We start from the raw sequence: 24,140 nt of genomic DNA, 5'->3' as shown, positions 1-24,140 counted from the left end.
AATATCTGCAAATCATATATCTGTTAGAGGGCTTCCACTTAGAATGTAAAAGAACTTTTTCAACTCAAGAAGACAAACAGCTTAATTTAAAAAAAAAGGTAAATGACTAAAAATAGACATTCTTCCAAAGATACATGAATAACTAATAAGTACAAAAGGTTCTCAACATCATTAGTCATTAGGGGCATGCAAATTTAAACCACTTCGTACCTGCTAAGATGGCTATAATCAAAAGGACAGCCTCTGCCAAGTGTTAGTGAGTATATGCAGAAACACTCTGAGCCTACTGAGGTAAATGTAAAAGGTACAACTTTGGAGAACAGTTTGTCATTTACTTGAACAGTTTAACAGAAACTTGCCACACAACCCAGCAAACCCTGTCCTAGGAATCTAAGAAAAATAGAAATATATGTACCTACAAAGACATGTATGTAAATGTTCATAGCAGGATTAGTCATAGCAGCCAAATACTGGAAACAACTCATATGTCCATCACTGATACAAGATGCTATATATCCATACAATGGAGTAGTATTCAACCATTAAAGGAACAAAGGCCTGACCCTCAAAAATTATGCTAAGGAAGCCAGTTGCAATAAAACTACATATTGTACAATTACATTTATATTAATTATCCAAAAAGGGCACATTTTCAAAATATAATTGGTGGTTTACATAGGACTGGAAGTAAGAGCAGGAATTAACTGAAACTAAAGGAACTTTTTCAGATGAAGAAATTGCTCTAAAACTTTATGGTGATGTTGGTTAAAAAACTAAGTTTACCCAAAGTCATGCAATTACACATTTACAATGGATGAATTTTATGGTATGTAAATAAAATCAAACTAAAGCTGTATTTTTTTAAATGAATGTTTTCTTATATCCCCAGCTATGATTTTACATACTTTTCAAAATTTTAATTAAAAAATAGAAAAACTGTGTTTCAAATATATTAACTATGCATATTCATTATCTAAATAAGCACACAATGCTATTGTTGTATCTAACACTGCAATCTGGTGGCTGGTTGGGAGAAGGCAGCTGAGGCAGGGAGGAGGCAGAGATAAATGTAGTTCTAATAATAATTACATGAGGCCCCAGGAGTAAGCCAAGGCTTTCCCAGGCAAACCAACTTATATGGTTATTTTGAGAAGATGCCAAATTTGAATTTTAATGCCTCACCTAGATTTGCTTAGCAGAGTATATTATGCAATTGAGTTCATCTCTGGATGATTTAGGTGACAAATTATCCTTTGTCACAACTGGTTCACTGAAGCTGTCTGACCACACAGAACAACTTCAATCCAATCAATTGAGAGAGGATTGTGCCTCCTCATTCCTCCCACTTAATACACAGCTAAGCAGGCTACAGTTAGAGCAACAAGCAACACTGCAAACAAACTACCTTTATATCCTTTAAAAGTCCATCTCCTAAAATGTGCTAGTTTTCCAAATCTCTGTGATACTAAAAATCAAGCCATTCCTTTACAAGGAAAAATGCTAACATTTAAAGTTTTGGTGTCTTCAATTTCTTTCTCTTTTTTTTCATTCATTCCTCAACACTTATAAATCTATGTTCCAGGCACTGTACTAGGTACTGGAGAAAGAAAGACAAGAACAGTCAAGGCAGGCCCCGGATGCCCTGTTGTCTGCGAAGGGCCATTCAGCACTGTATCAGATACAGGGCAACAGAAGCTGCTCACTGCTGCTGCTGAAAGCCTCATTTTAGGCACATCAATTCCAGTAACAGTTTTTTAATTTTAATTCTCTCCTAAATTGAACGTTCAGAAAATGAAAATATAACACAATACATTAAGCCACACTGAACACTCCTTCTCTGCTACTACTAACTTGCATTTTGTCTTAACACAAAGCAGCTACCCAGAAAAATACTGTGCAAGAGTTCTTGTTCAGCCGATGAAATGATAATGCTCCCGACTACCACTAGGGGGTAGTAAAAGTCACAGGCAGGGAGCCAGTGGAGTCAGAACCCGAAAGCTTGATGAAGGCCTGTGGCGGTTTCTGATATTATTATCCTGGGGCTCTGAATTTCTAAGGTAGAAAACACACCAGTGCTGTAAAATTTTATTAGTCTTAGAAAAATAAAAGCTATACAAAAGCATGAGCTATAATGTGAAGTTCCGTTTTCTAAAAAAAAGAATTAAGTCCTAAAAATGTACAAAAATCTCAATGAAATAATTCTCATAACAAGGTAATCTCAAATTTAATGCTTATTCTGGTTTCTGCTGGCTGAGAAATATATTTTGTGCTAATTTGTATCTGTATTTCATCTGACTTTATGCTTCTGTGATTTATACAGATTTCAGACCCAATACCAATAATGCAGAGTATGGAGTACCTGGAGGTCCCCTAATACGCTGTCACATTGCTGTGCTTCTGATCATTCACAAGGCTCTTCCTGCCCTCAATATGTTTTAATATATTGTGTCTGTGTTTAAATAATACATCAAGCATAATGTTGGGAATAAATTACTGTAGTCTTTAACTCAAGTTATATCTCATGGCAGAAATAGGCCAGGTCAGTGCTGAAGACAGTGCAGCCAACACAGAAGGACAGGGCTGTTGGAGAGGTCCTAAAGGAATTGTGAAGAACACCCTACCTGTGACTGCTGAGAGCTAGAGGGTGGGGAGTGCGTAGGGAGAAGCCTTCTCAACAAGTGAGCAGAGACTAAGACTGCAGAGGGCAATGTCAGGATAGAAAAAATAAGATGCACACTGGCTTGAGGGTTATTGCGCATTTTCAGAAACACTGAGAACAGAATGCGAAGAGAGAGTAAGGAGAGGCTGGACAATTTGGTAAGAGTGGTCAAAGGGGTGTTTTCTAACAGGTTAAGGATCCATGACTTTCCTAATCCTTTATGTCACTGAGGGCTTTTGGGCAGGAGAATGATGTGATCAATTTTGCATTTTCATTCACACTGAAAGGCTGTGTGTTGATTACCTATGAGCATGGACTCCGGCACTAAGCCAGGATCTAGATCCTTTCTCCACTCTCACTCTTTGTGCAATGCTGCACAAATTATTTCAACTTTCTGTGCCTCAATTTCCTCATCTCTAGAACAGGGATAATGAGACTTTGACATCAAAGAGTGGTTACAAGGAACCCTTAGCACAACACGATTGTATCTAACACTGCACTCTGGTGTCCAGTTGGGAGAAGGCAGGTGAGGCAGGGAGACAGGCACTGTTGCAGAAACTGAAGCAAGCAATGAGCAACCGAAGTTGGAGATGATATTAAGTGGTATGGAGTATAATTCAAGTGAGATAAATGAGGCAGAAACAAAGAGGATCAGAGTGGCATTGTGATGATCAGCTGTGAGCCATAAGAAAGGGCCAGAGTGCCCAGTGAGGCTCTGGTATTTATCTTGGGCAACTGGGCAGACAGTGCAGCCATTCTCAATCAGGGTATCCTGGAGGAAGGCCAGTTTAGGGGAGGAGATCGTAATAGTCAAACAACAAACAGGTAATAAAGAGATCGTCAAGACCCTTCCCCTTGTCTGCCAGTCTTCTGAGATACAGATCACAAATCACACTGTGTATGGCCTTGTACTGCATTTATTTTTACATCTCTGCATCTTAGTTATTTTCATATCCTAAAAGCCTGGTACGGTAAATGTTTGCTAAGTGTTTTGAGAAGTAGAGGGAGGGGAGGAGAGAAAGGGCTAAGCTTCTGAATGATGGACACATACACAAATGATGAACAAATTTTTTACCTGCTTCAGACTCAGGAGGAGAATAAAACTGACCATCAGAAAGGCCACCGGGTATAAGGGCCGCCCTCTCTGAAGCGTCATGAACGATCAGGAGTCCTGGAAGAGAAGATATACAGATACTGGGAATTTGTGACTATTCCGGTACCTTCTTGGCAAGGTTAACCACAATAAAACAGTGTCATTATTACATTAAAAGTCTTAGCAAAAAGGTCCTCTGAAAATCTTTCAAACTAAAAATAAGTTTTATTAATAAAGTAGGAACCAGTATTGTAGGGACAGATTCCAACCAGTTTAAAAAATTGCCTCCTGTTACTCATGGGATTCTTTGAATCAGGATTTATGGCATCCTTTCCTTGGGAATACCTTGCTCCCTACAGAAATCAACACCACCACCAAAACCAAAGCACAAAGCAAAATAAAAAACCCGGTCAGCTCACGCCAATGGTCTGCATTTAGTCAGAGAACCACCAGATGTAAAGTATAATAAGTGGATGGCCTTTTATAAATACATAAATTGTAATGATGATGGTGAAGAAAGATTTATTCAATCCAAAGTTTCCCATGGAAAAAAAAGAATATTAAAAAAAAACAATGAAAAAAGAAGGAAGCAAGATGCAGATGGCTCTAGAACACGAACACATGATGAGAGGCCATCCACAGTGAGATCTGTTGACTGAGAGATGAAGCTGGAGGGGGCACCAGGCCAAACAGCAGATGCCAGGTATACACGCGCGCATAATACATGTGTGTAACAAGTGCTACAGATAATGAAAATAAATGCTGTTTTAAATTTTCCACTAATTGTGTATTCTGCTTTATTCAGTAGGCACTTTGAATTTGGTTTAATCACTTAAGTACTCAAGCCCGACACATTAATAGTTGATAATGCTTTCAATAAAGTTCAATTTGATTATTTGTATATAATTTTTAAAGTGACTTCCATTAGCTTTATTTGTTCCCTCTCCACAATATATTTTCATATAGGAATAGAAGGCATAGGATAGAAGACACATCTTAGTCTGATTAATATGTTTTAAAATCTACTCTGAAATAATAATTCTTTTCTTATAGATTTCTTCTCTGAAAACTAGATTTTCCAAAAGAAAACCATTTGCAAGGTAATTTATTCTGCTGTTCCTTGAGGTTATAATCATGCCTAACTTTCTGTTAGACAAAGGCTTTTTGTTTCTAGCCGACAGGGAGAAATTCATGCAAGGTGATCATGTCTTGAAACTGCTTGGGTCTCTGCACTGAGAGCTGATCATGACACTTCCAGGAGGGTGGGTGGAGTGCATGGGCTTCCCCTAGGGCCATCATGCAGAGGGAGAAGAACCATTTGGTCTTCCTAGCCAACATCCAGGGATGCTCAAAGCCACTGATAGAGATTATAACAGCTTTGGCAGGATTCATGATTACAGAATGCTGCTGTCACACAGCCACCCAGAGGAAGGTGAAAGCCTGAGACGGCTTGGCATTTCTCTGGCTTGCTGTCTTCCTCCTTGTGCACTCTGTCTTCAGCATTAACCCACTGACAGTTCCACTCTAGGCACTCAACTGTTCTGTCATCCATTCAGAGCAGCCACCTGCTGTATGGATGGATAGCAACATGAGACTTTGGAGACTCACTAACTTCTAGAATGGCTACCTCAGCACACTAACTGCTTCACATTTCTGTCTCTAAACAACCATTCTGTTTAGATACACAAAATGCTTAGTGTCCTGACTATTATTAATAGTAAGAAAAGGAGGAGACCTGTCTGAGGAGGAAGAGGTTTGGGTCATGTTTGTTGTTGGCCTGTCTTTTCACCAGCATCCACCCTTTCTTCTAGGGAAGCCTGCCCTAAGAGCTGGAAAGAGAGCCACTTTCTGTCACTACCCTTTCATCCAACCCTCCCTCAAATTCTGCTGTGCCCACTAATGAATGCAGACACTGAGATCTGCCTCAACCCGCCTGCCTGCAGGTCCACTCAGATCAAGACATCTCTAGCTCTTCCTTCCACCTTGGTTCCCAGCCAGTCTCAGGGGGCTAACTTTGAGAGAAACTTACTGTTTTCTTCCTCTGCCTCTTGAGGTAACACTTTGAAATCCAGGAACCAAGTCTCAATCCAGGCGAGGATGAATGAAATGATAGGCAGCACATAGCCAAAAGCCCCTTGAGAGAAAAGCTGAGAACAGATGTGACCAGGAGAGGGAAACGCAGTTACTACGGGCACTGGAAAATAAGGCTTTGTCATTACAGAGGGTAACTGTACAGAGGAGGGGTGGGCCGTACCTTTGAGAGGATCACTTTTGCTAGTAAAAAGGCACTGGTCACTGCTGTCGTTAACTGAAAGACATATAATCCAGCACCATTCAAATTAGAACTTTTACACTGTGAAGACACCTTCCTCACCAGAGATCCCTGAGCCAGGAGCACATGATGCCTGAAAAAGCTATGCATGGCCTGGCTCCTTCCTGTGTTCCTCTCTCTATGCCCTACACCCAGACTGGGCCAGGTGGGCCTTGCTGTGGCACCCAATTCCTAACTGGTTTAGTGGGTGGGGTGATAGGAAAGTAAGTTTTGTACAGCATAAGGCAGAGCATCCAAAGATGCCATCGACACAGAAGGGACCAGTGAAAGGCAGAGGCACAGCTCCCCCAGGGGCTGGGATGCCCACAGATAATCCCACACAACCAGGCCCTTATCCTGCCAGCCTCCAACTAATAAGGAACCTGACTCAAGTGAAAGTCAAGAGTAGCTTTGGCTGACAGAATGGAAGCCAGGGGACATCCAGTGTCATGCTCATATTAACAAAGTTGCAGAATCAGTATTTGTTAGCAAAACACAACCAACACCAACACATACCCCCACACTCCAGCCAGAGTGAGCTACGTGGGAGAGGAGGCAGTTTACATTCTGATACTGATCAACTTTACAGGCTGACACTGCAGTGCTTTTTAGGTACCAGCTGACTGTCTCTCCTGCAAGCTGCCTGGCCCCTCTCTGCGAGTGTTTTTAAAAACAAGATTCAAACACAGTAAAATGGATGTGATAAATCTGACCAGTCCCTTCGATAATCTAAAAGTAGATATTGAAGACAGTTTCTCAAAAAGAAACCACTTTTCTGAAACAAACACTGAGACAGATGTTCTAATAAATACTAGTGCACATTACAGAGACTCTGGAATAGAATGTCCCAATAAGGACTGCTGTAGAAAATTGGGAAGGACCAATCATCCCAGCTATTTGGTATGGGCAAATGCATATTCAGGACAGGGAGTCAAGTCTGACTAAATGAAGTCTACACCCATGAAACGTGAGCTTGGGGGCCCAGTGGATGGGCTGACATCGGCACTGTGGATCCTCAGAAGAGACAGCCCAGGCAGGTGTGGCCCCTGGCGGACGCCATGTTAGGAGAGAGAGCCACAGCTCCACTCCCAGCTGGACAAGCCAGTGTCGGCCGACAGACCAAGGTCTCACAATCCAGAAGCAGGATGACAGGCTATTCCTGGGCAGCCTCGCCAGCTGAGGAGCTCAGCATTCTCCCCACATGCCTGCCTTATTAGGACTCTCCAACAAGAGAGGGTTCAGACTATGGAAATGGCAAAAATAATTCAGGCAGAATTGCTTACAGTTCTTTCAAACACTCATTATTAACTGAGGGTGAATAGCATCTGCCAAAGATCCAAGGAAACAGAGATGAGTAAAAATGCCCCTGCCTTCAAGAAGCCCAAAGGCAACAATAAAATGGAGTGTGGAAGTCTTTCCCTTTAAGATTGAAGGAAGGGAGATAAAACAGGGTGGAAGGCCAAACTAAGCACACAGCAAGTCATGAAAAGCCACCAAGCAGTTTCATCCTAACAGGACATTTTCCAGGTATCTTTGTGACAGATGTACTATCTCATCTCTCATTTGCAAAATGCGGCAGAGAGTGGGTTGGTGGTTGGCCAATAAACACTGCTGGGCCTCTAGATTCCTAGTTTGGCTCAGTATCCATAGCAATAAAGCTAGTTACTGCCATTGGAAAGGCACCCTGGAATGTTAAACCCACTGAAGTGTGGAAGAAGGGGACTCAGGAAAAGCCAGCAGAACTTGACTCAGATGAACACGGCCTCTTCTCCCAGCTCGGCCCTGCTGTGAACAGGCCCTGGCCACCAGCACAGGAGGAGATGAACCGCCCACTCATACATACTCACCGCTATTGCCCACCAGTGGCGCAGTCTGCATACAGCATAGGCAAGTATTAACACTTTAAATCGAAAAACTGCCAAAAGCTATAAAAAAAAACCAATAACATAAGTTTTAAGAAGTATACATAAAGTGATTTAATTTTATGAAGAACCCTGAAAGAGTACTACAGACTGGCAGTGGGGTATAGATCAGCATTTGGGATCTCTGCTCTAGAATTTATGAAATACCACCCAAGTAAGGATTCAAATTAACTTCCCATTATCAACAAACGCATATATAATTGTTTATTTTCCTTTCTATTTGAGTCAGCATATATTTCTGATGTCCTTTAAGACTGGAGAAAATGTTCTGAAAATTAGCTTTCCCACCCCTGGTACACTCACTCACTTTGGGGAGCTAACAGCTTCTCAGTGAAGGCCACAGCATAGTTCTGGGCTACTGGGGTGCTGGCAGTTTGGTCTGTCCCAGTAGCTACCATCTGATTACTCAAGATGGTGCCAGACCTTCTGTGGGACCCTTTATGAGCATTATCATCCCATGTAATCCTCACTCCAACAACCTCAGGGGTCCACTACTGTCATTATCCCACATAAGGTGGGATACTTCATCCAAGGCCACATAGCTCCTTAGTGAGAAGGCCAGGATTTGAGTACAGGTGGTCAGACTCCAAAGACCAGGCTCTTAACCATTATGCCACAGCTGTTTTAGCAACTCTCATCTAGTAAGGAATAAATGTAGAATAAAATTTTACCAATTTTACTTGGGAAATATGCTTAGTCTCAGTAGGAAGAGGTAAGGTGACTTGAGCAATGCGTCAGCGTCTGCTGGAAGTTTCTCACTAATCAAAAGCCAGAAGGCTGGGGTCTTTGCTGCCACTGACTACATGACTGATTTAAGAATCTTTTACGAAAATGAAGTTGGTAGGTTAAATTTGTTTTTAATTTGCTGCTTTCTTTAAGAATGTGTTTTCCAACATTCCACTAAGCAGTTAGCTTCCCTATTCATTCCAGCTCTATCTCTCCATTCTGGACTTAGCAAAAGTGCATGTCTTCATCCTTCTATCTAAAGTCTCCCAAATCCAAAGACTTCTTGGAGGCTGTGTCCATTTCCAAGCCAGACATGACAGTCTTTCCAACCTAAGCGAATGAGCCCCACCTACTTGTCCAGTACCATTAACTCCCTAAGCATGGAGGACAGAAAACCCCAGGGATCTGGCAGGTAAATTAACCTGGCTTCCTGGCAATTCCTGGTTCAGGCTATTTTAAGATAAATTCAGCAAGGGAAATAAGAGAAATCAAGTTTGTTATTATATGTCAATAGTTTTAGAAGAAAGAAATATCAAGAGATTTGGCATCTAACATGCTCTGCCAGCAACTCCAAGGACATAGGGTAGGTTAAGACATGAACCACAAAACTCAACTTCTTCTGAAAAAATGAGGGGATTAAATTATATCACTGGTCTTCCAAATAGTCTGTAGAAGCCAAACACTTTTTCAACACAACCTTGCAACCCTATTGGAACCCTAACTTGCAGTACAGATAAAAATGGAACTACTCAGATTGCAAGGGGAGGATGACAATGAATCCTGATCTGTATTTACTGGGAATTCCACATTCTTTTCCATACACACTTCGGCGGGCCCCTTCAAATCCAGAGAAGAAGACCTTTTATAGTAATTGGAACACCACTCAAAAATACAAAACTAAAATTCTCAACTGAAGATGACAGTGATTGCAGGCGGTTCTCTGAGCCTCCAGGATGTACCTATCATTGGGTTAAGTGTTGTCCATGTATTATTTAATTTATTTTTCAGAACTATGATGATCTCATTTTCCACATGAGAAAACTGAAGTTTAGACCTAATATATTCACAGATATACAAATAGTGATAGTGTTGTGAATCAAACACAGGGTTGTCTGACGTTAAGGGTTCTACAATTAACCATTGTCATACAGCTTCTAAAGGCAATAAAGTATTTAAAATGAATTTGGGGGAATTCATTGTGAGTTTCAATTGCCTATGCTATGTTAGAATTTGATTTATATACACTATCAACTCTGAAGAGATACCACAGAAGTTTATCAAACCCATCAAAGTCACAGTGTATCTCAGAAAGGTGCTGCAAGCATTCATTTGAATAAAATGAATGCCTCATCTATAAATAATTGCATCTATGTCAACTGACTAATGTTGCCCAAGATTACCAATGAATAACTTCCCTCAAAAACTCCTACTATAGAAAAGTGATACATAGAATTATTATTAGGAATACACTCAGAAACTTATCTCAAGGCAGAAAAGAAATGGCATTTTCATCCTGTTACTACCCTGGGAGGTGAATTTTCCTTTTAGTGGTGAGGGTAAGTCAATAGCTTCTATTTCTGCCATTTAGAAAATGTCTCCTAGACATCTGTCTCCTAAGAAAATCAGGGTGGCTCCTTCTGGTCCTTCCCTTCTCTCTCATTAATCATTTCTTTCCTTGAGAAGATCACACATTCCTTAGTGAGAGAGAGCACTGAATTGACCAGTAAATAAGGAAAAGTGAAAAATAGTGTTCAAGGGAGGAAAATGGAATGGCACAGAATTTGAGATCTATTGAGAGGAAACTTGCCTTTTGGTTACATTTTCATCATATCTGAAATGAAATATAAAAGAGAAAATACTTACGAATATATCAAAATAAGAAGAATAGTAGTCATACTGCACCACCTCCTTCTCTAATGTGTTCTCAATGCCTCCATTCACCTAGGAAGGAGAGTAAGATGTAAAATAAAATGAGAGAGGAGAGATTTACATATGAAAACAGCAGAACACATGTAAGTTAGCTTTCTGTACACTATTCTGCCTCTCTTCTCAGAACCCAGAAATGTTAAAATATGGAAGAATCCTCATAGGTCAATGGGAGAATGCTGAATAGCATTTCCCATTTCAATTCTGAATTTATTCATTCAACAAATACAAATGTATAATGAAAAACAATGCCTTTTTTGAAGTTCATATTTTGTCAAACTAAAATGTTAAAAGAGAAAAAAGAAAACCATTTTTCTCTCTTCTAAGATAAAGTTTTCAATCATATAAATGCATATCTTTAAAGAAGACAATTCACATTATCCAGGCCTTCCCTCACTTTCTGATCATTCTCTATGGTTTAAGGTCTCACAAGTCCAAGGGTCCCCTAATCTCTTAGCAAAGATGAGTGACAGCAGTTACTGTGACACAGCATGTTAGCATAAATATTCTCCCTGGTATGCTTTTTTATTTGCTCCTAGCATTTTAAAATTCTTAAAACACACACACACACACATACACACATTTACATATTTAAGTTGAATAGATAAAAAAATAAGGAATAGGCTAGACGTATAATCATATGTGCTCAAGTTAAAGTAAATGATAAAAATCAAATCTAGTATGATAAACTTTGTCATCTCCAATTCTCCTATTAAGATGAATTTTAAGTGATCAAATTCAAAATTCTACATATTCAAATATAAAGAATTCTTTCTTTTTAAATCAAGCAAGGGAACATATGTCCAACAGCTAATGCACCACCCAGGAAGACGCTCTGTGATTGTTAGGGACTGGGGATTAGGAAACATGATGTGCAACACTAAACTCACATTTCCAATCTGGAGTATAGACATTGTTATCCTAGCAAACTAATAGAGGTGGTCTGAAAAAGGACAAAGTGAAGGGCAATTAAGCAATGACTTGGATAAGAGAAAAAGGGGGAAAAATTAATATGAATACCTTTCTAAGGTTTGCTAATTGGTTGAATTAAGATAAAAGATGCCATAAGGAAAGGATCCTCTTGGCTTAGATACCTTTTCAAGTACTTCTATTTTTTATGCAAATGAAAGTATACCATAAACATTATTCTGTACTTTAAATCCCTTAAGGAGGTTTAGGTTTCCTTGTAATTTGTACAGTTTGCCTATAGACCTGCTTGACTATAGATCTTGACAAATTAATAGAATTGAAAACCTGAGGGCAAAGAGAAAATAAGCCAACCAAGCATGTAGTCTCATCACATTGTCTCTCCAGGTTAAGGAAAACTTTACCAATATCCAAAATATTAAAAGACCAATTATTCCAAGTGGCCTGAAATAACAAGGGGTTCTCTACCACAAAGATATTGAGAGAACACAAAGCAAAGCTGCTCTTATTAAAGAACTGATACAGTTCTTGAATAAATAACCAATGGAAGGTTTGCTACAGTATCTGTACACTTGAAAATAACCTGATTTTGTGTTGTCTTTTAACAAAGAAAGATGTAAAATCTACACTAGCTGCAAGTTGTTATTTCAAAATCTTTATCTCTAGCACAAGATGTCCCCAAAAGACTCATTTTTAGTTTCACTTGGCATCTCTTCCCAATCACAGTTCTGACAGAGCTGGATTATTCCTGTAGGTTCCATCATTAGAAATCTTAGTTATCAAATGAGGAGAAAGATGGCGGCGTGAGAAATGAGAAAGAAACCTCTTCCCCAAGCCACATATAATATGAAAATATAGCAAATAAAACTACCCTTGAAAGAGCAGCCAGAAAGAAGACTGGGCCAGACTGCCTACATTTGGGGAAAAGAGGAGACCTCATAGAAAAGCGTAAAGTAGTAAAGCTGAAATATGGCAGGACCCAAGCACTCCCTTGACCCCAGCTCACTGATCAGAGACAGAGAAATGGAGCAGGGAGGGAGTAGAAGCCCAGGACTGCTGAACACCCAGTCATGGAGATCTGCTCTGGAAGCACGAACCCTCATTACATGGTGCTCTGGAGATTAGTGGGTTTGGAAAACAAAGATAGGCAGAATATTCTGAGAGACTGAGATTCCAGCCTTTTGCAGAGAACAGATACCCACAACCAGCCACTCCAGGACAAAAGAAAGGTGGGCACTTTGAAAGACTTACCAACAGCGAGAGGGCTGCTAAAGGGGCAAGGATTATACACAGCTTGTTGCTCAGTAGAAAGGTGGACAAAATCGTCCCGGTACACTCAGCCCAGCAGGTTGTGAACTTTCAGGATCTTCAGGCGCTCCTTCACCCTGGCTGGGGATACGCGCAGAGGCCCACCACTGCCACACACAGCCTGCAGCTCCTTCTTACCAGCTGGCATCAGTATGCAAACCTGCTTCCCACTATTGTACCAGGTCAGCCAGAGGGTGGCCCTGCCTATAGCAGCTATAGGGGCACAACACAGAGGCCCACCCCTGTGTGCTCGGCCCACTGGCCCTGGCAGTGGTGGCAGGCACTACAGGCAGGAAGCAGAGAAGAGCTCTTTCCTCCTGGCAGGCATAGGCACCGCATGCCTGGGACCCCACCATCACTGCATGTGCTGGATAGCTCCAGAAACTAGAGCTTCTGGGCACTAAAGGGCACCACCTACATGAAGCTATTATTCCATAGGAATCATTACAAATATGAAATGGCAAAAGAACCTGGTATAAACCAAAATCCCACAAACACCAGAAAGAGGGCCAAGTGAAACTCAAATCACCAATCTTACTGATAAAAATTTCAAAATAAAAATCATAAACATGCTCAAAGAGCTACAAAAAATACCCAAGACCTCAAGGAGGGTGGCAAGAAAGAGAAACTTTGAAAAATACAATATCTGAAATGAAACATACAGTGGAGGGATTTTAAAGCAGATTAGATGAGATAGAGGAGACAGTAAATACAATAGAGAACAGGAATTCAAAGAAGCTGAGGCAGAGAGAGAAAAAAGGATCTCTAATAATGAAAGACTATAAAGAGAACTGTGGGACTAATCCAAACAGAACAATATTCACATTATAGGGGTATCAAAAGAAGAAGAGGGAGAAAAAGGGACAGAAAGTGTCTTTGAGGAAATAATTGCTGAAAACTTCCCCAGTCTAACGAGGGAGAGTCTCTCAGACCAAGGAGGTGCACAGACCTCCCAACAATGGGGATCCAAGGAAGACAACACAAAGACATAAAAATTAATATGGCAAAGATCAAGGACAAGGACAGAGTATTAAAAGCAGCCAGAGAGAAAAAAGATCACATACAAAGGAAAATTCATCAGTCTATCATCAGACCTCTCAGCAGAAACCGTACAGGCCAGAAGGGAGTGGCATGATATATTTAATGCAAGGAAACAGAAGGACCTTGAACCAAGAATACTCTAATTGGCAAGATTATCATTTAAATTTGAAGCAAGGATTAAACAATTTCCAGATAAGCAAAAGTTGAGGGAATTTACCTCCCACAAACCATCTCCACTGTGTATTTTGGAGGGACTGCTAGAGATGGAAATGCTCCTAAGGCTAAATAACTGTCACCAGAGAAAACGAACCACAGTAAAGGAAGTAGACCAATTAATTACTAAGCAAATGCAAAATTGTATCAACTACCCCAAAAGTCAGTCAAGGGATACACAAAGAGTACAGATTATGACAAGTAATATATAAAAACTGGAGGAGGAAGAAAAAAAAGAACCTTTAGATTGTGTTTGAAATAGCATACTAAGTGAGTTAAGTTAGACTATTAGATAATAAAGAAGCCAACCTTGAATCTTTGGTAACCACAAATTTAAAGGCTGCAATGGCATAATAAGTACATATCTATTGATAATCACTCTAAATGTAAATGTACTGAATGCCAATCAAAAGACACAGAGTTAGTGAATGGATAAAAAACCAAGACCTGTCTATATGCTGCCTACAAGAGACTTACCTCAAACCCAAAGACATACACAGACTAAAAGTGAAGGAATGGAAAAAGATATTTCATGCAAATAATAGAAAAAAGCAGGAGTTGCAGTACTTGTATCAGACAAAATAGACTTCAAAGAAAGTAACAAGATAAAGGACATTACATAATGATAAAGGGGTCAGTCCAACAAGAGGATATAACCATTATAAATATCTATGCACCCAACATAGGAGCACACATATGTGAAACAACAACTAACAGAATTAAAGGGGGAAACAGAATGCAACACATTCATTTTAGGAGACGTCAACACACCACTCACTCCAAAGGACAGAACCACCAGACAGAAAACAAGTATGAAGACAGAGGCACTGAACAACACATTAGAACAGATGGGCCTAATGGACATCTATAAAACACTCCACTCAAAAGCAGCAGGATACACATTCTTCTCAAGTACACATGGAACATTTTCAAGAATAGATCATACACTAGGCCACAAAAAGAGCCTCAGTAAATTCAGAAGGATTGAAATTGTACCAACCAGCTTCACAGACCACAAAGGTATGAACTAGAAATAAATTACATATAGAAAACAAAAAAGCCCACCAACACATGGAAGCTTAACAACATGCTCCTAAATAATCAATGGATCAATGGTCAAATAAAAACAGAGATCAAGCAATATATGGAGAAAAAAGAAACAATAACTCAACACCTCAAAATCTGTGGGACACAGTGAAGGCCATGCTAAGTATACTGCAATATAGGCTTACCTCAGGAAAAAACAACAACCCCAAATGAACAGTCTAAACTCACAATTAATGAAACTAGAAAAAGAAGAATGAGGCTCAAAGACAGTAGAAGGAGGGACATAATAAAAATCAGAGCATAAACAAATAAAATCGAGAAGAATAGAACAACAGAATCAATGAAACAAGGAGCTCATTCTTTGAGAAAATAAACAAATTTGGGCCAGACTTATCAAGAAAAAATAAACAGAATCAGAAATAAGAAAGGAAAAATCACTACAGACACCACAGAAATACAAAGAATTATTAGAGAATACTATGAAAAAATTTATGCTAACAAACTGGATAACCTAGAAGAAATGGACAACTTTCTAGAAAAATACAACCTTCCATGACTGACCTAGGAAGAAACAGAAAATCTGAACAGACCAACTACCAGCAATGAAATTGAATTGATAATCCAAAAGGTACCTAAGAACAAAATGCCTGGACCAGATGGCTTCACTGCTGAATTTTATCAAACATTTAGTAAAGACCTAATACCCATCCTCCTTAAAGTTTTCCAAAATGTAGAAGAGGAGGGAATACTCCCAAACTCTTTCTATGAGGCCAGCATCACTCTAATAGCGAAACAGGCAAAGATACTACAAAGAAAGAAAATTACAGACCAGTATCCCTGATGAACACAGATGCAGAAATACTCAACAAAATATTAGCAAATCAAATTCAAAAATACATCAAAAAGATCATCCATCATGACAAAGTGGGATTTTATTCTAGGGATGTAAGGATGGTAAAATATTCAAAAATCAATCAACATCATATACCACATGAACAAAAAGGACAAAAACCACATGATTATCTCCATAGATGCTGAAAAAGCATTTGACTAAATTCAACATCCATTCATGATAAAAACTCTCAGTAAAATGGGTATAGAGGGCAAGTACCTCAACATATAAAGGCCATATATGACAAACCCACAGCTAACAGTGAAAAGCTGAAAGCTTTTCCTTTAAAATCAGGTACAAGACAAGGACACCCACTCTCATTACTTTTATTCAACATAGTACCGGAGGTCCTAGCCACAGCAATCAGACAACACAGAGAAAGAAAAGGCATCCAGATTGGTAAGGAAGAAGTAAAACTGTCACTATTTGCAGATGACATGTGTTGTACATTAAAAAAAAACCCTAAAGAATCCACCCCAAAACTACTAGAACTAATAACTGAATTTAGCAAAGATGCAGGATAAAAAATTAATACACAGAAATCTGTTGCATTCCTATACACTAACGATGAACTAGCAGAAAGGGAAATCAGGAAAACAATTACATTCACAATTACATCAAAAAGAATAAAGTACCAAAAATAAAAAATAAAATAAAAAAAAGAATAAAGTACCAAGGAATGAATCTAACCAAGGAGGTGAAAGACCTATACCCTGAAAACTACAAGACACTCATGAGAGACACTGAAGAAGACATCAATAAATGGAAATATATCCCATGCTCATGAATAGGAAGAATTAATATTGTCAAAATGACCATCCTGCCCAAAGCAATTTACAGATTCAATGCAATCCCTATCAAAATACCAATAGTATTCTTCAACAAACCAGAGCAAATAGTTATAAAATTCATATGGAACCATAAAAGACCCTGAATAGCCAAAGCAATTCTGAGAAGGAAGAATAAAGCTGGAGGGATTGTGCTCCCTGACTTCAAGCTCTACTACAAAGCCACTGTAATCAAGACAATTTGGTACTGGCACAAGAACAGATCCATAGATCAATGGAACAGAATAGAGAGTCCAGATATAAACCCAAGTATATATGGTCAATTAATATATGATAAAGGAGCCATGGCTATACAATGGGGAAATGACAGCCTCTTCAACAACTGATGTTGGCAAAACTGGACAGTTACATGGAAGAGAACATAATGGGATTATTTGCTAACTCCACACACAAAACTAAACTCAAAATGGTTCAAAGACCTGAATGTAAGTCATGAAACCATAAAACTCTTAGATGAAAAATAGGCAAAAATCTCTTGAATATAAACATGAACAACTTTTTCTGAACACATCTCCTCAGGCAAGGGAAACAAAAGCAAAAATGAATAAATTGGACTACATCAAGCTAAAAAGCTTCTGTACAGAAAAGGACACCATCAGCAGAACAAAAAGGCATCCTACAGTATGGGAGAATATATTTGTAAATGACATATGCAACAAGGGGTTAACATCTAAAATATATAAATAAAATACAGGCATCAACACCCAAAGCAAATAACCTGATTAAAAAATGGGCAGAGGATCTGAACAGACACTTCTCCAAAGAAGAAATTCAGATGGCCAACAGGCACATGAAAAAATGCTCCATACTGCTAATTATCAGGGAAATGCAAATTAAAACCACAATGAGATATCACCTCACACCAGTTAGGATCGTCAACATCCGAAAGACCAGGAACAACAAATACTGGCTAGGATGCAGAGAAAGGGGACCCTCCTGCTCTGTTGGTGGGAATGTAAATTAGTTCAACCATAATATGGAGGTTCCTCAAAAAACTAAAAAGAGAACCATTTGACCCAGGAAATCCACTCCTAGGAATTTACCCAAAAAAAAAACAAGATCCCTAATTCAAAAAGATATATACACCCCTGTGTTAATCGCAGCAGTATTTACAAAAACCAGATATGGAAGCAACCTAAGTGTCCATCAGTAGATGAATGGATAAAGAAGATGTGGTACATATACACAATGGAATATTACTCAGTCACAAAAAGAAAACAAATCCTACCATTTGCAACAACATGGATGGAACTAGAGGGTATTATGATCAGTGAAATAAGCAGGTAGAGAAAGACAAGTACCAAATGATTTCACTCACTGTGGAGTATAACAACAAAGTAAAACTGAAGGAACAAGACAGCAGCAGACTCACAGACTCCAAGAAGGGATTAGTGGTTACCACACGGAAAGGGTTGGGGAGAGTGAGTGAGGAGGGAGGGAGAAGGGGATTAAGGGGCACTATAACTCACAATCACAATATAGGTAGATCATGGAGAAGACAAGTAATAACTCTATAGCATCTTACTCTGCTGATGGATAGTGACTGCAGTGGTGGCACTGGGGGGAATTTGATAATATGGGTGAATGTAGTAACCAAAATGTTGCTCATGTGAAACCTTCATAAGATGGTATATCAATGATACCTTAATAAAAAAAAATTAAAACAACAACAAAATAAGAAATCTTAAGAGTTATCTTTGGACACTGGATGATAAAATCAGCTTACTGCTGTCTTCTGATATTTCTTCCTTTAATATGTTTCTCAGGTTAGCTAATTCCTTTCTTTTCCCACCACTTTACACGGGACTTCTTCAACAGCTTCTGAGCCAATCTGTCCCTAATTTAATCCAACTGCAAACCACTGCCACAGGACATTTATCCATTCACCAAATATTTGCTGAGCACCTCTAAAGTACCAAGCACCGTTCTAAATACAAGAAATAGTTCACTATCTGTGTCACATTCTAGCAAGTGGAGAGAGATAACTAAGAAGTCCTATACAGAGAACAGAAGCAGGACAGTGTGACAGAATGATGGTTGGCTTCTTTGGACTCAGTGGTAAATGGGAGCCTTCTCTTTGGTGATATTTAAATGAACTGATCCAGAAGTTGGAATGTGCATCAAGATAAAGGAAATTACTCATTTCATATATGAGAAACAACTAGTATAAAGGTCCAAGACAGAAGAGACTTTGTTCCATTCTGAGAACAGGAGGAGGCAAGTCTGGCTGATTTGGGTGGGCCAGAAACAGTGGGAAAGGAAATCTGGAGAGACTCGTGAAGGCTTCACAAGCCAATTTATAGCATTTGGATTTTATTCTAAATGCTCTGTTAAGTTATTGAAGGGTTTTAAACACAAAGTAAAATTATCTGATTTGCTTTGACTTTTAAAAGACACTCTGGCTTCCATGAGGAGAATGGATTCTAGGAGGACAAGAAGCAGTCAAACCAGTTGGGCATGCCGTGTAGTAGTTTCAATGAGTGACGTAAGCTTGGTCGAGATGGCAGTAGTAGACACTGAGAGATCATATTTTGAATATTTTTGCAGGCAGACTGGACAGAACTTACTTTTAGACTGGATATGGGTCATGAGAAATACAAAATAAACATGCTAATCAGTCAAGGATGAATCTTAATTTTTGACACCTTGTATCCCTGAAATGAGGAGAAAAAGTGGCTAAATTTAAAGTCATATAAAGGCAAAATATTCTGGTTATTGTTATTATGACAGCACAGAACAAGCAGGTCCCCATACTCTTCCAAAGGCCCACGTATCCTTTGTGTCATTTCCTTCTTCTCTTAAAGACCAACACCACAGGCAATATAAGACATGTGCTATTATCTCCTCAGCTAAACTTTAAATCTCATGGTTTTTTTGTGTGGCTTCCACCCCTGAATCAAAAGCCTATGCTCTGGTACTTAGTACATGTATAGACATGTAAAAAACAATGGAATTGAATGATTAGAGCTTCACAGAGACAGACAACAAAAGAAAAATGATGGTACAGCATGTAATGAAAAACTCAGGTCAGGATTGATAATTCAAAACAAATAGAAATTAAAGGTCAAAAACAAAACAAAACAAAATGGTCATGATGTACTATCCTAAAAATCGTACACTGTAGTATCATCTTTCAATTTTACAACTGAGAAAGCTGGTAGCTAAGTAGAAAAGTGAGGATGAAAGAACATTTCTTAATCACTAGGCCTGGTGATTTTTCATTTAAAACATGTTGCAGATACAAACATCCCTTCTCATAAACAAGAACAGGGCACAGCCCACTTCACTTCCATTTCAATTTCTTTGAAGCAATAAGAAAGGAGGGAAGAGACAGGTGTGATCCTGTGAACTCCCACCACAGCTGTACCTCATGGTTTCCCTCACTTAAAAGCATGTACAGATGTTAGTGGCAAACCAACAAAAGCTTTAATTCTGAGCTGTCATTACAGTAACTGAGTGTGCTCCCTGAAAACTGCTGCTATGCTTGCCTGTTACAAGATGCATTTCTTTCTCATCTCTCATTACAATTAATAGTTTTGAAAACGTATTACTCCTTTAAAATATAAATTGATTTAAATATATTTTTTAATGTATATAAAAGGGAAAAATAATAAAAGAGAGAATCTAAATTACTGTGTCATATCACTGACTTGTTTGGCTTTAAACAAAAAGAAGGCATCTCCTCAAGTGTTAGGCTGACAAGGAAAATCTGTAAACGGAAATTTAGTTAATTCATGTTGCATATATTTGTGACTCTCGGACAAATCTCATTTGCTAAATATCTGCTTTTTAAAGAGTTTTGTTTATTTATTAGGATTCATGATGAAATCAAGAGAGTCCAATGACCCTAATTATTAAAAGAGCCTATAGTCTAGAATTAAGACTGCTTTTGTGAATCTGAATATTAGAGTTTAGATTAAGATGTTGACCATCTCTGTTAAGGCAAAATTAAAAATCATTTTCAAAGAGGAATCTCAGCATTTTTTCATATTTTCTCTATTTTAATAAGTTTTTTATAAAGCACCTAGTATTGCATCTAGTAAGAGTAACCTCTTAATAATAAACAATTGCTAATAACTTACTACCTAGGTCTTAGCAAATATTTCTTGAACATAAATGAACTGCTTAAAATGAAGGAAGCAGACAACTTTTGCCTCTGAAGAAAGCATTCTGGAAGAGTCCACCTATTTGTTGGTAAGGAATGTACACAAAACCAGGGCTTGGGGAGAAAACATACATTGGGCTAAGTAAAAATATATCATTAAAATAAATTTCACTTTTTTATTTTTACTTCTATTAATGTGGCAATTAGAGAACTTGAAATTATATATGAGGCTTGCATTATATTTCCACCAGACAGTACTGGTTTAGGCAATTATTTGGTAATATAGCTTCATAAACCTGACAAAATAATAGACAAACCTCTAAATGCCTCTAGAAATTTTTGATAAAATATGAATAATCTCTGCAAAAAAGTAAGTAATACATGCATGCAAAATATTAAACATAGGAGTTGAAAAAGCAGATGCAGGATCTAAGACATATTCCAGAGACATGCTACCTTTTTTGGAGCAACGATCAGCCACCTTTTCCTACAAAGGGCCAAGGAATAAAAATTTTTGCTTTTGTGAGCCACATGGACTCCATCACAATTATTGAACTATTCAGCACAAAAGCCAGTCATAGACAAACGTAAACAAATAGGTAGGGCTGTGTCCCAATTAAATTTTATTTGTAAAAAACAGGACAGCTGAATTTGTCCCCAGGCTTTAGTTTGCTAACTTCTATTACAGAGCAAAACACCATAAATTCAAATTTCAAAATTTCAAAGTTGAGTTTTAAATGAACAGGGAAGGTTCAAATTAGCTAAAGAAGAGCAATATTTCCCCATCTGAGAAAAGCTGGAATTTACTAAATGAGACAGAAATGATGAGAAAAATGACAAAATTGATTTTGTTTTTTTTTCTTTGCCTCTGTAAACAGTTCTTATAAAGTCATGGAAAAAATACTTACATTTAACTCTATTATCCACAGTAATGTTACAAATAAGAGGTCAAAGGTGACAAACAAACAGAAAGTCCTCCTGACATCAGAGATGCCTTTCTTTTCCCTTCCTTCATAGGACTCAATCCTGGCCATGAGTTGTGTAGGGTTGATGGAATGGACTTCACGCAAGGAAGCATGAGAGTTCTGGCTCCCTGTGAGAGCATTCCCCATGTTTTCTGGAAGGTTCATCCTGGAGGAGGGTTAAAGGAGCCTCTTTCCAACTTCACCATCCCTAGAGAGAAGAGATCTTTGGGAATAAGAGATAGAATGTTAAATCAGAGCTCACCTAACACCACCATACCACCCCACCATTACGCAACTATTTCCCCAACTGAGCAAGGGTGTCTTAACTGAAGACATCTATCTGTCTTGATGACATAAAGAGAAAGTGAAATGAGAAGCAATTCTTAATATTATCAATCAATACTACATAATAGCTGTTATGGAGAAGAATGGCAATAAAAAAAGAACACGTAGTAACAGTAAAAAGAATGTTAACTACAGTAGCAAGGTGGAACAGATACTCTGGAGCCAAGCCCCTTGGTGAATGAGCCAAGTCAGTTCCCATACTGTGCCAGGGAGAAAACCTCTACAATTCCATGTCATTGCCCAGGGACCAGGAAAACATTTACTGAATAGTTTCTCAGAGAGTACAAAACCAATACATGTAAACTAGCTATTAAAGAAAACCTTCCTTCCTGAAGAGAATTGCTGTCCACCAAAAAAAATTAATAAACTGATTTTAGCATTTCCCCATCACCACTAAATGAATAAGCATGTTTCTAGGTCTCTTCCTTTAAAACAAGTATACACCCCTCCAACCCCGATAAAAGTTCATCATTATGCAAACACCCCAACTGATAATTACAGAAGTTACAATCTTTTATGGAGCTCTAGGACCCCCTCACCTCCAAGACCAGGATGTGCTTTATAATAAGTTTAGTAACCTAACAAAGATTTGATCTCCTCATGGATGAGGCAAAGTCATTAAATAAAGCATGGTGGATAGTATTATCATTTGCCAAATATCCCAGTTTCCTATAGTACTTCCCCCTTACATACCCTGGCTCTGCTGAACTCATGTGCTTTTCTCTGACCAATGTGATGTGGGCACAAGTTTGTGTGTCACTCGTGTCCAGATCTTAAGAACAAGTACTTGGATCACCAAGCTTTCCTTTCTTTCTGCAATAATGACTGGCAATGTCTAGAAAAAGAAGAGCATTTATTTCCAAAGTGGGTAAAATAGAATTTGAAAACAGACTGCTGAGACTTCCCTAAAGTAATTTTGTCCCATTTGGTCCTAGTCACAGCCCAGAACTCTCATTTCTCTCCCTTCCCACAATCAGGAACAGAAGTTCTATCTACATTTTCATACAATGTGGTAATAAAATGATATGACACTTTTTAAAGCAATTTGGTTATATAAACTAAGATATTTAAAAATATTCATACTTCTTGATCTAGTAACTCTACTTCTGGAACTCTAAAGGCAAATAACTGTAGACTCAAGGAAAAATGATCTATGCCATTAAAGGTTTGGTTGATGACTACCTTCAAGCAAGAGGGAGGGAGAAGTTATTAGAAGGCACAGACTTGGTCAAGTTCTATTCTTGGCCTGAATAGTGCTAACATGGCTGTGCTCACTTAGTGATAAGTTACTGACGTATGCAGTAGCTTCAGAGGTGTGTTGACTGTGAAAAATTAAAAATGCTGTACACTTATGCACATGTACACATACATGAATTGTGTAGGTGCTATTTTTCAAGAAAAAGCTCTATTAAAAAAGACTTTATCATAATATATATATATTAGTCCCAATTAGAAATCCAAAATATCTAACAAGAGGGGAATAATTAGATAAATCATGGTAGAGACACAGTACAGTCATTAAAACACTTAGTTATAACTTAGAAAAATGCTTGTGTTACAATGGGAACTAGAATTAAACTATGAATACTAAATGGAATATAAAACACTCATACAGTATGTTCACAATATAAAATAAGTCAAAGCCAGAGTTTAAAAGAATGTACCTATAAAGCATATCAAATGTCAATACTGATTATCTCTGGCTGATGAGAATATATTTTTCCTCCCCTTTTAGCTTTTCCTTATTTCTGAATTTCTTATTTTACACATATTGTATTTACAACAAGAGGGTCTAAATTCAAATATAACTTT

At 38.4% G+C, this 24,140-nt stretch overlaps 1 protein-coding gene across 3 annotated transcripts in view; it reads right to left on the bottom strand.

The window, feature by feature from the left end:
- The window catches only part of STARD3NL (STARD3 N-terminal like), a 52,966-nt gene that overhangs the window by 7,465 nt on the left and 21,361 nt on the right, over window positions 1-24,140 (bottom strand). For 2 of the 3 annotated variants that reach the window (XM_017640735.3, XM_017640736.3), the window contains exons 2-7: window positions 21,927-22,206; window positions 10,575-10,652; window positions 7,911-7,988; window positions 6,007-6,060; window positions 5,782-5,899; window positions 3,735-3,830 (exon numbers count right to left, since the gene is read on the bottom strand). In XM_017640735.3, coding sequence (XP_017496224.3) covers window positions 3,735-3,830; window positions 5,782-5,899; window positions 6,007-6,060; window positions 7,911-7,988; window positions 10,575-10,652; window positions 21,927-22,148 — 646 coding nt within the window. In that variant the 5' untranslated portion in view covers window positions 22,149-22,206. The remainder of the gene's footprint in view (window positions 1-3,734; window positions 3,831-5,781; window positions 5,900-6,006; window positions 6,061-7,910; window positions 7,989-10,574; window positions 10,653-21,926; window positions 22,207-24,140) is intronic. The other variant, XM_073239065.1, reaches the window with a different exon arrangement.

The sequence above is a fragment of the Manis javanica genome, chromosome 6 (genome assembly GCF_040802235.1).
Source record: "Manis javanica isolate MJ-LG chromosome 6, MJ_LKY, whole genome shotgun sequence".
Lineage (NCBI taxonomy): Eukaryota > Metazoa > Chordata > Mammalia > Pholidota > Manidae > Manis > Manis javanica.
Note: the sequence above shows the minus strand (reverse complement) of the source record. Positions and strands in the feature narration are given on the sequence as shown.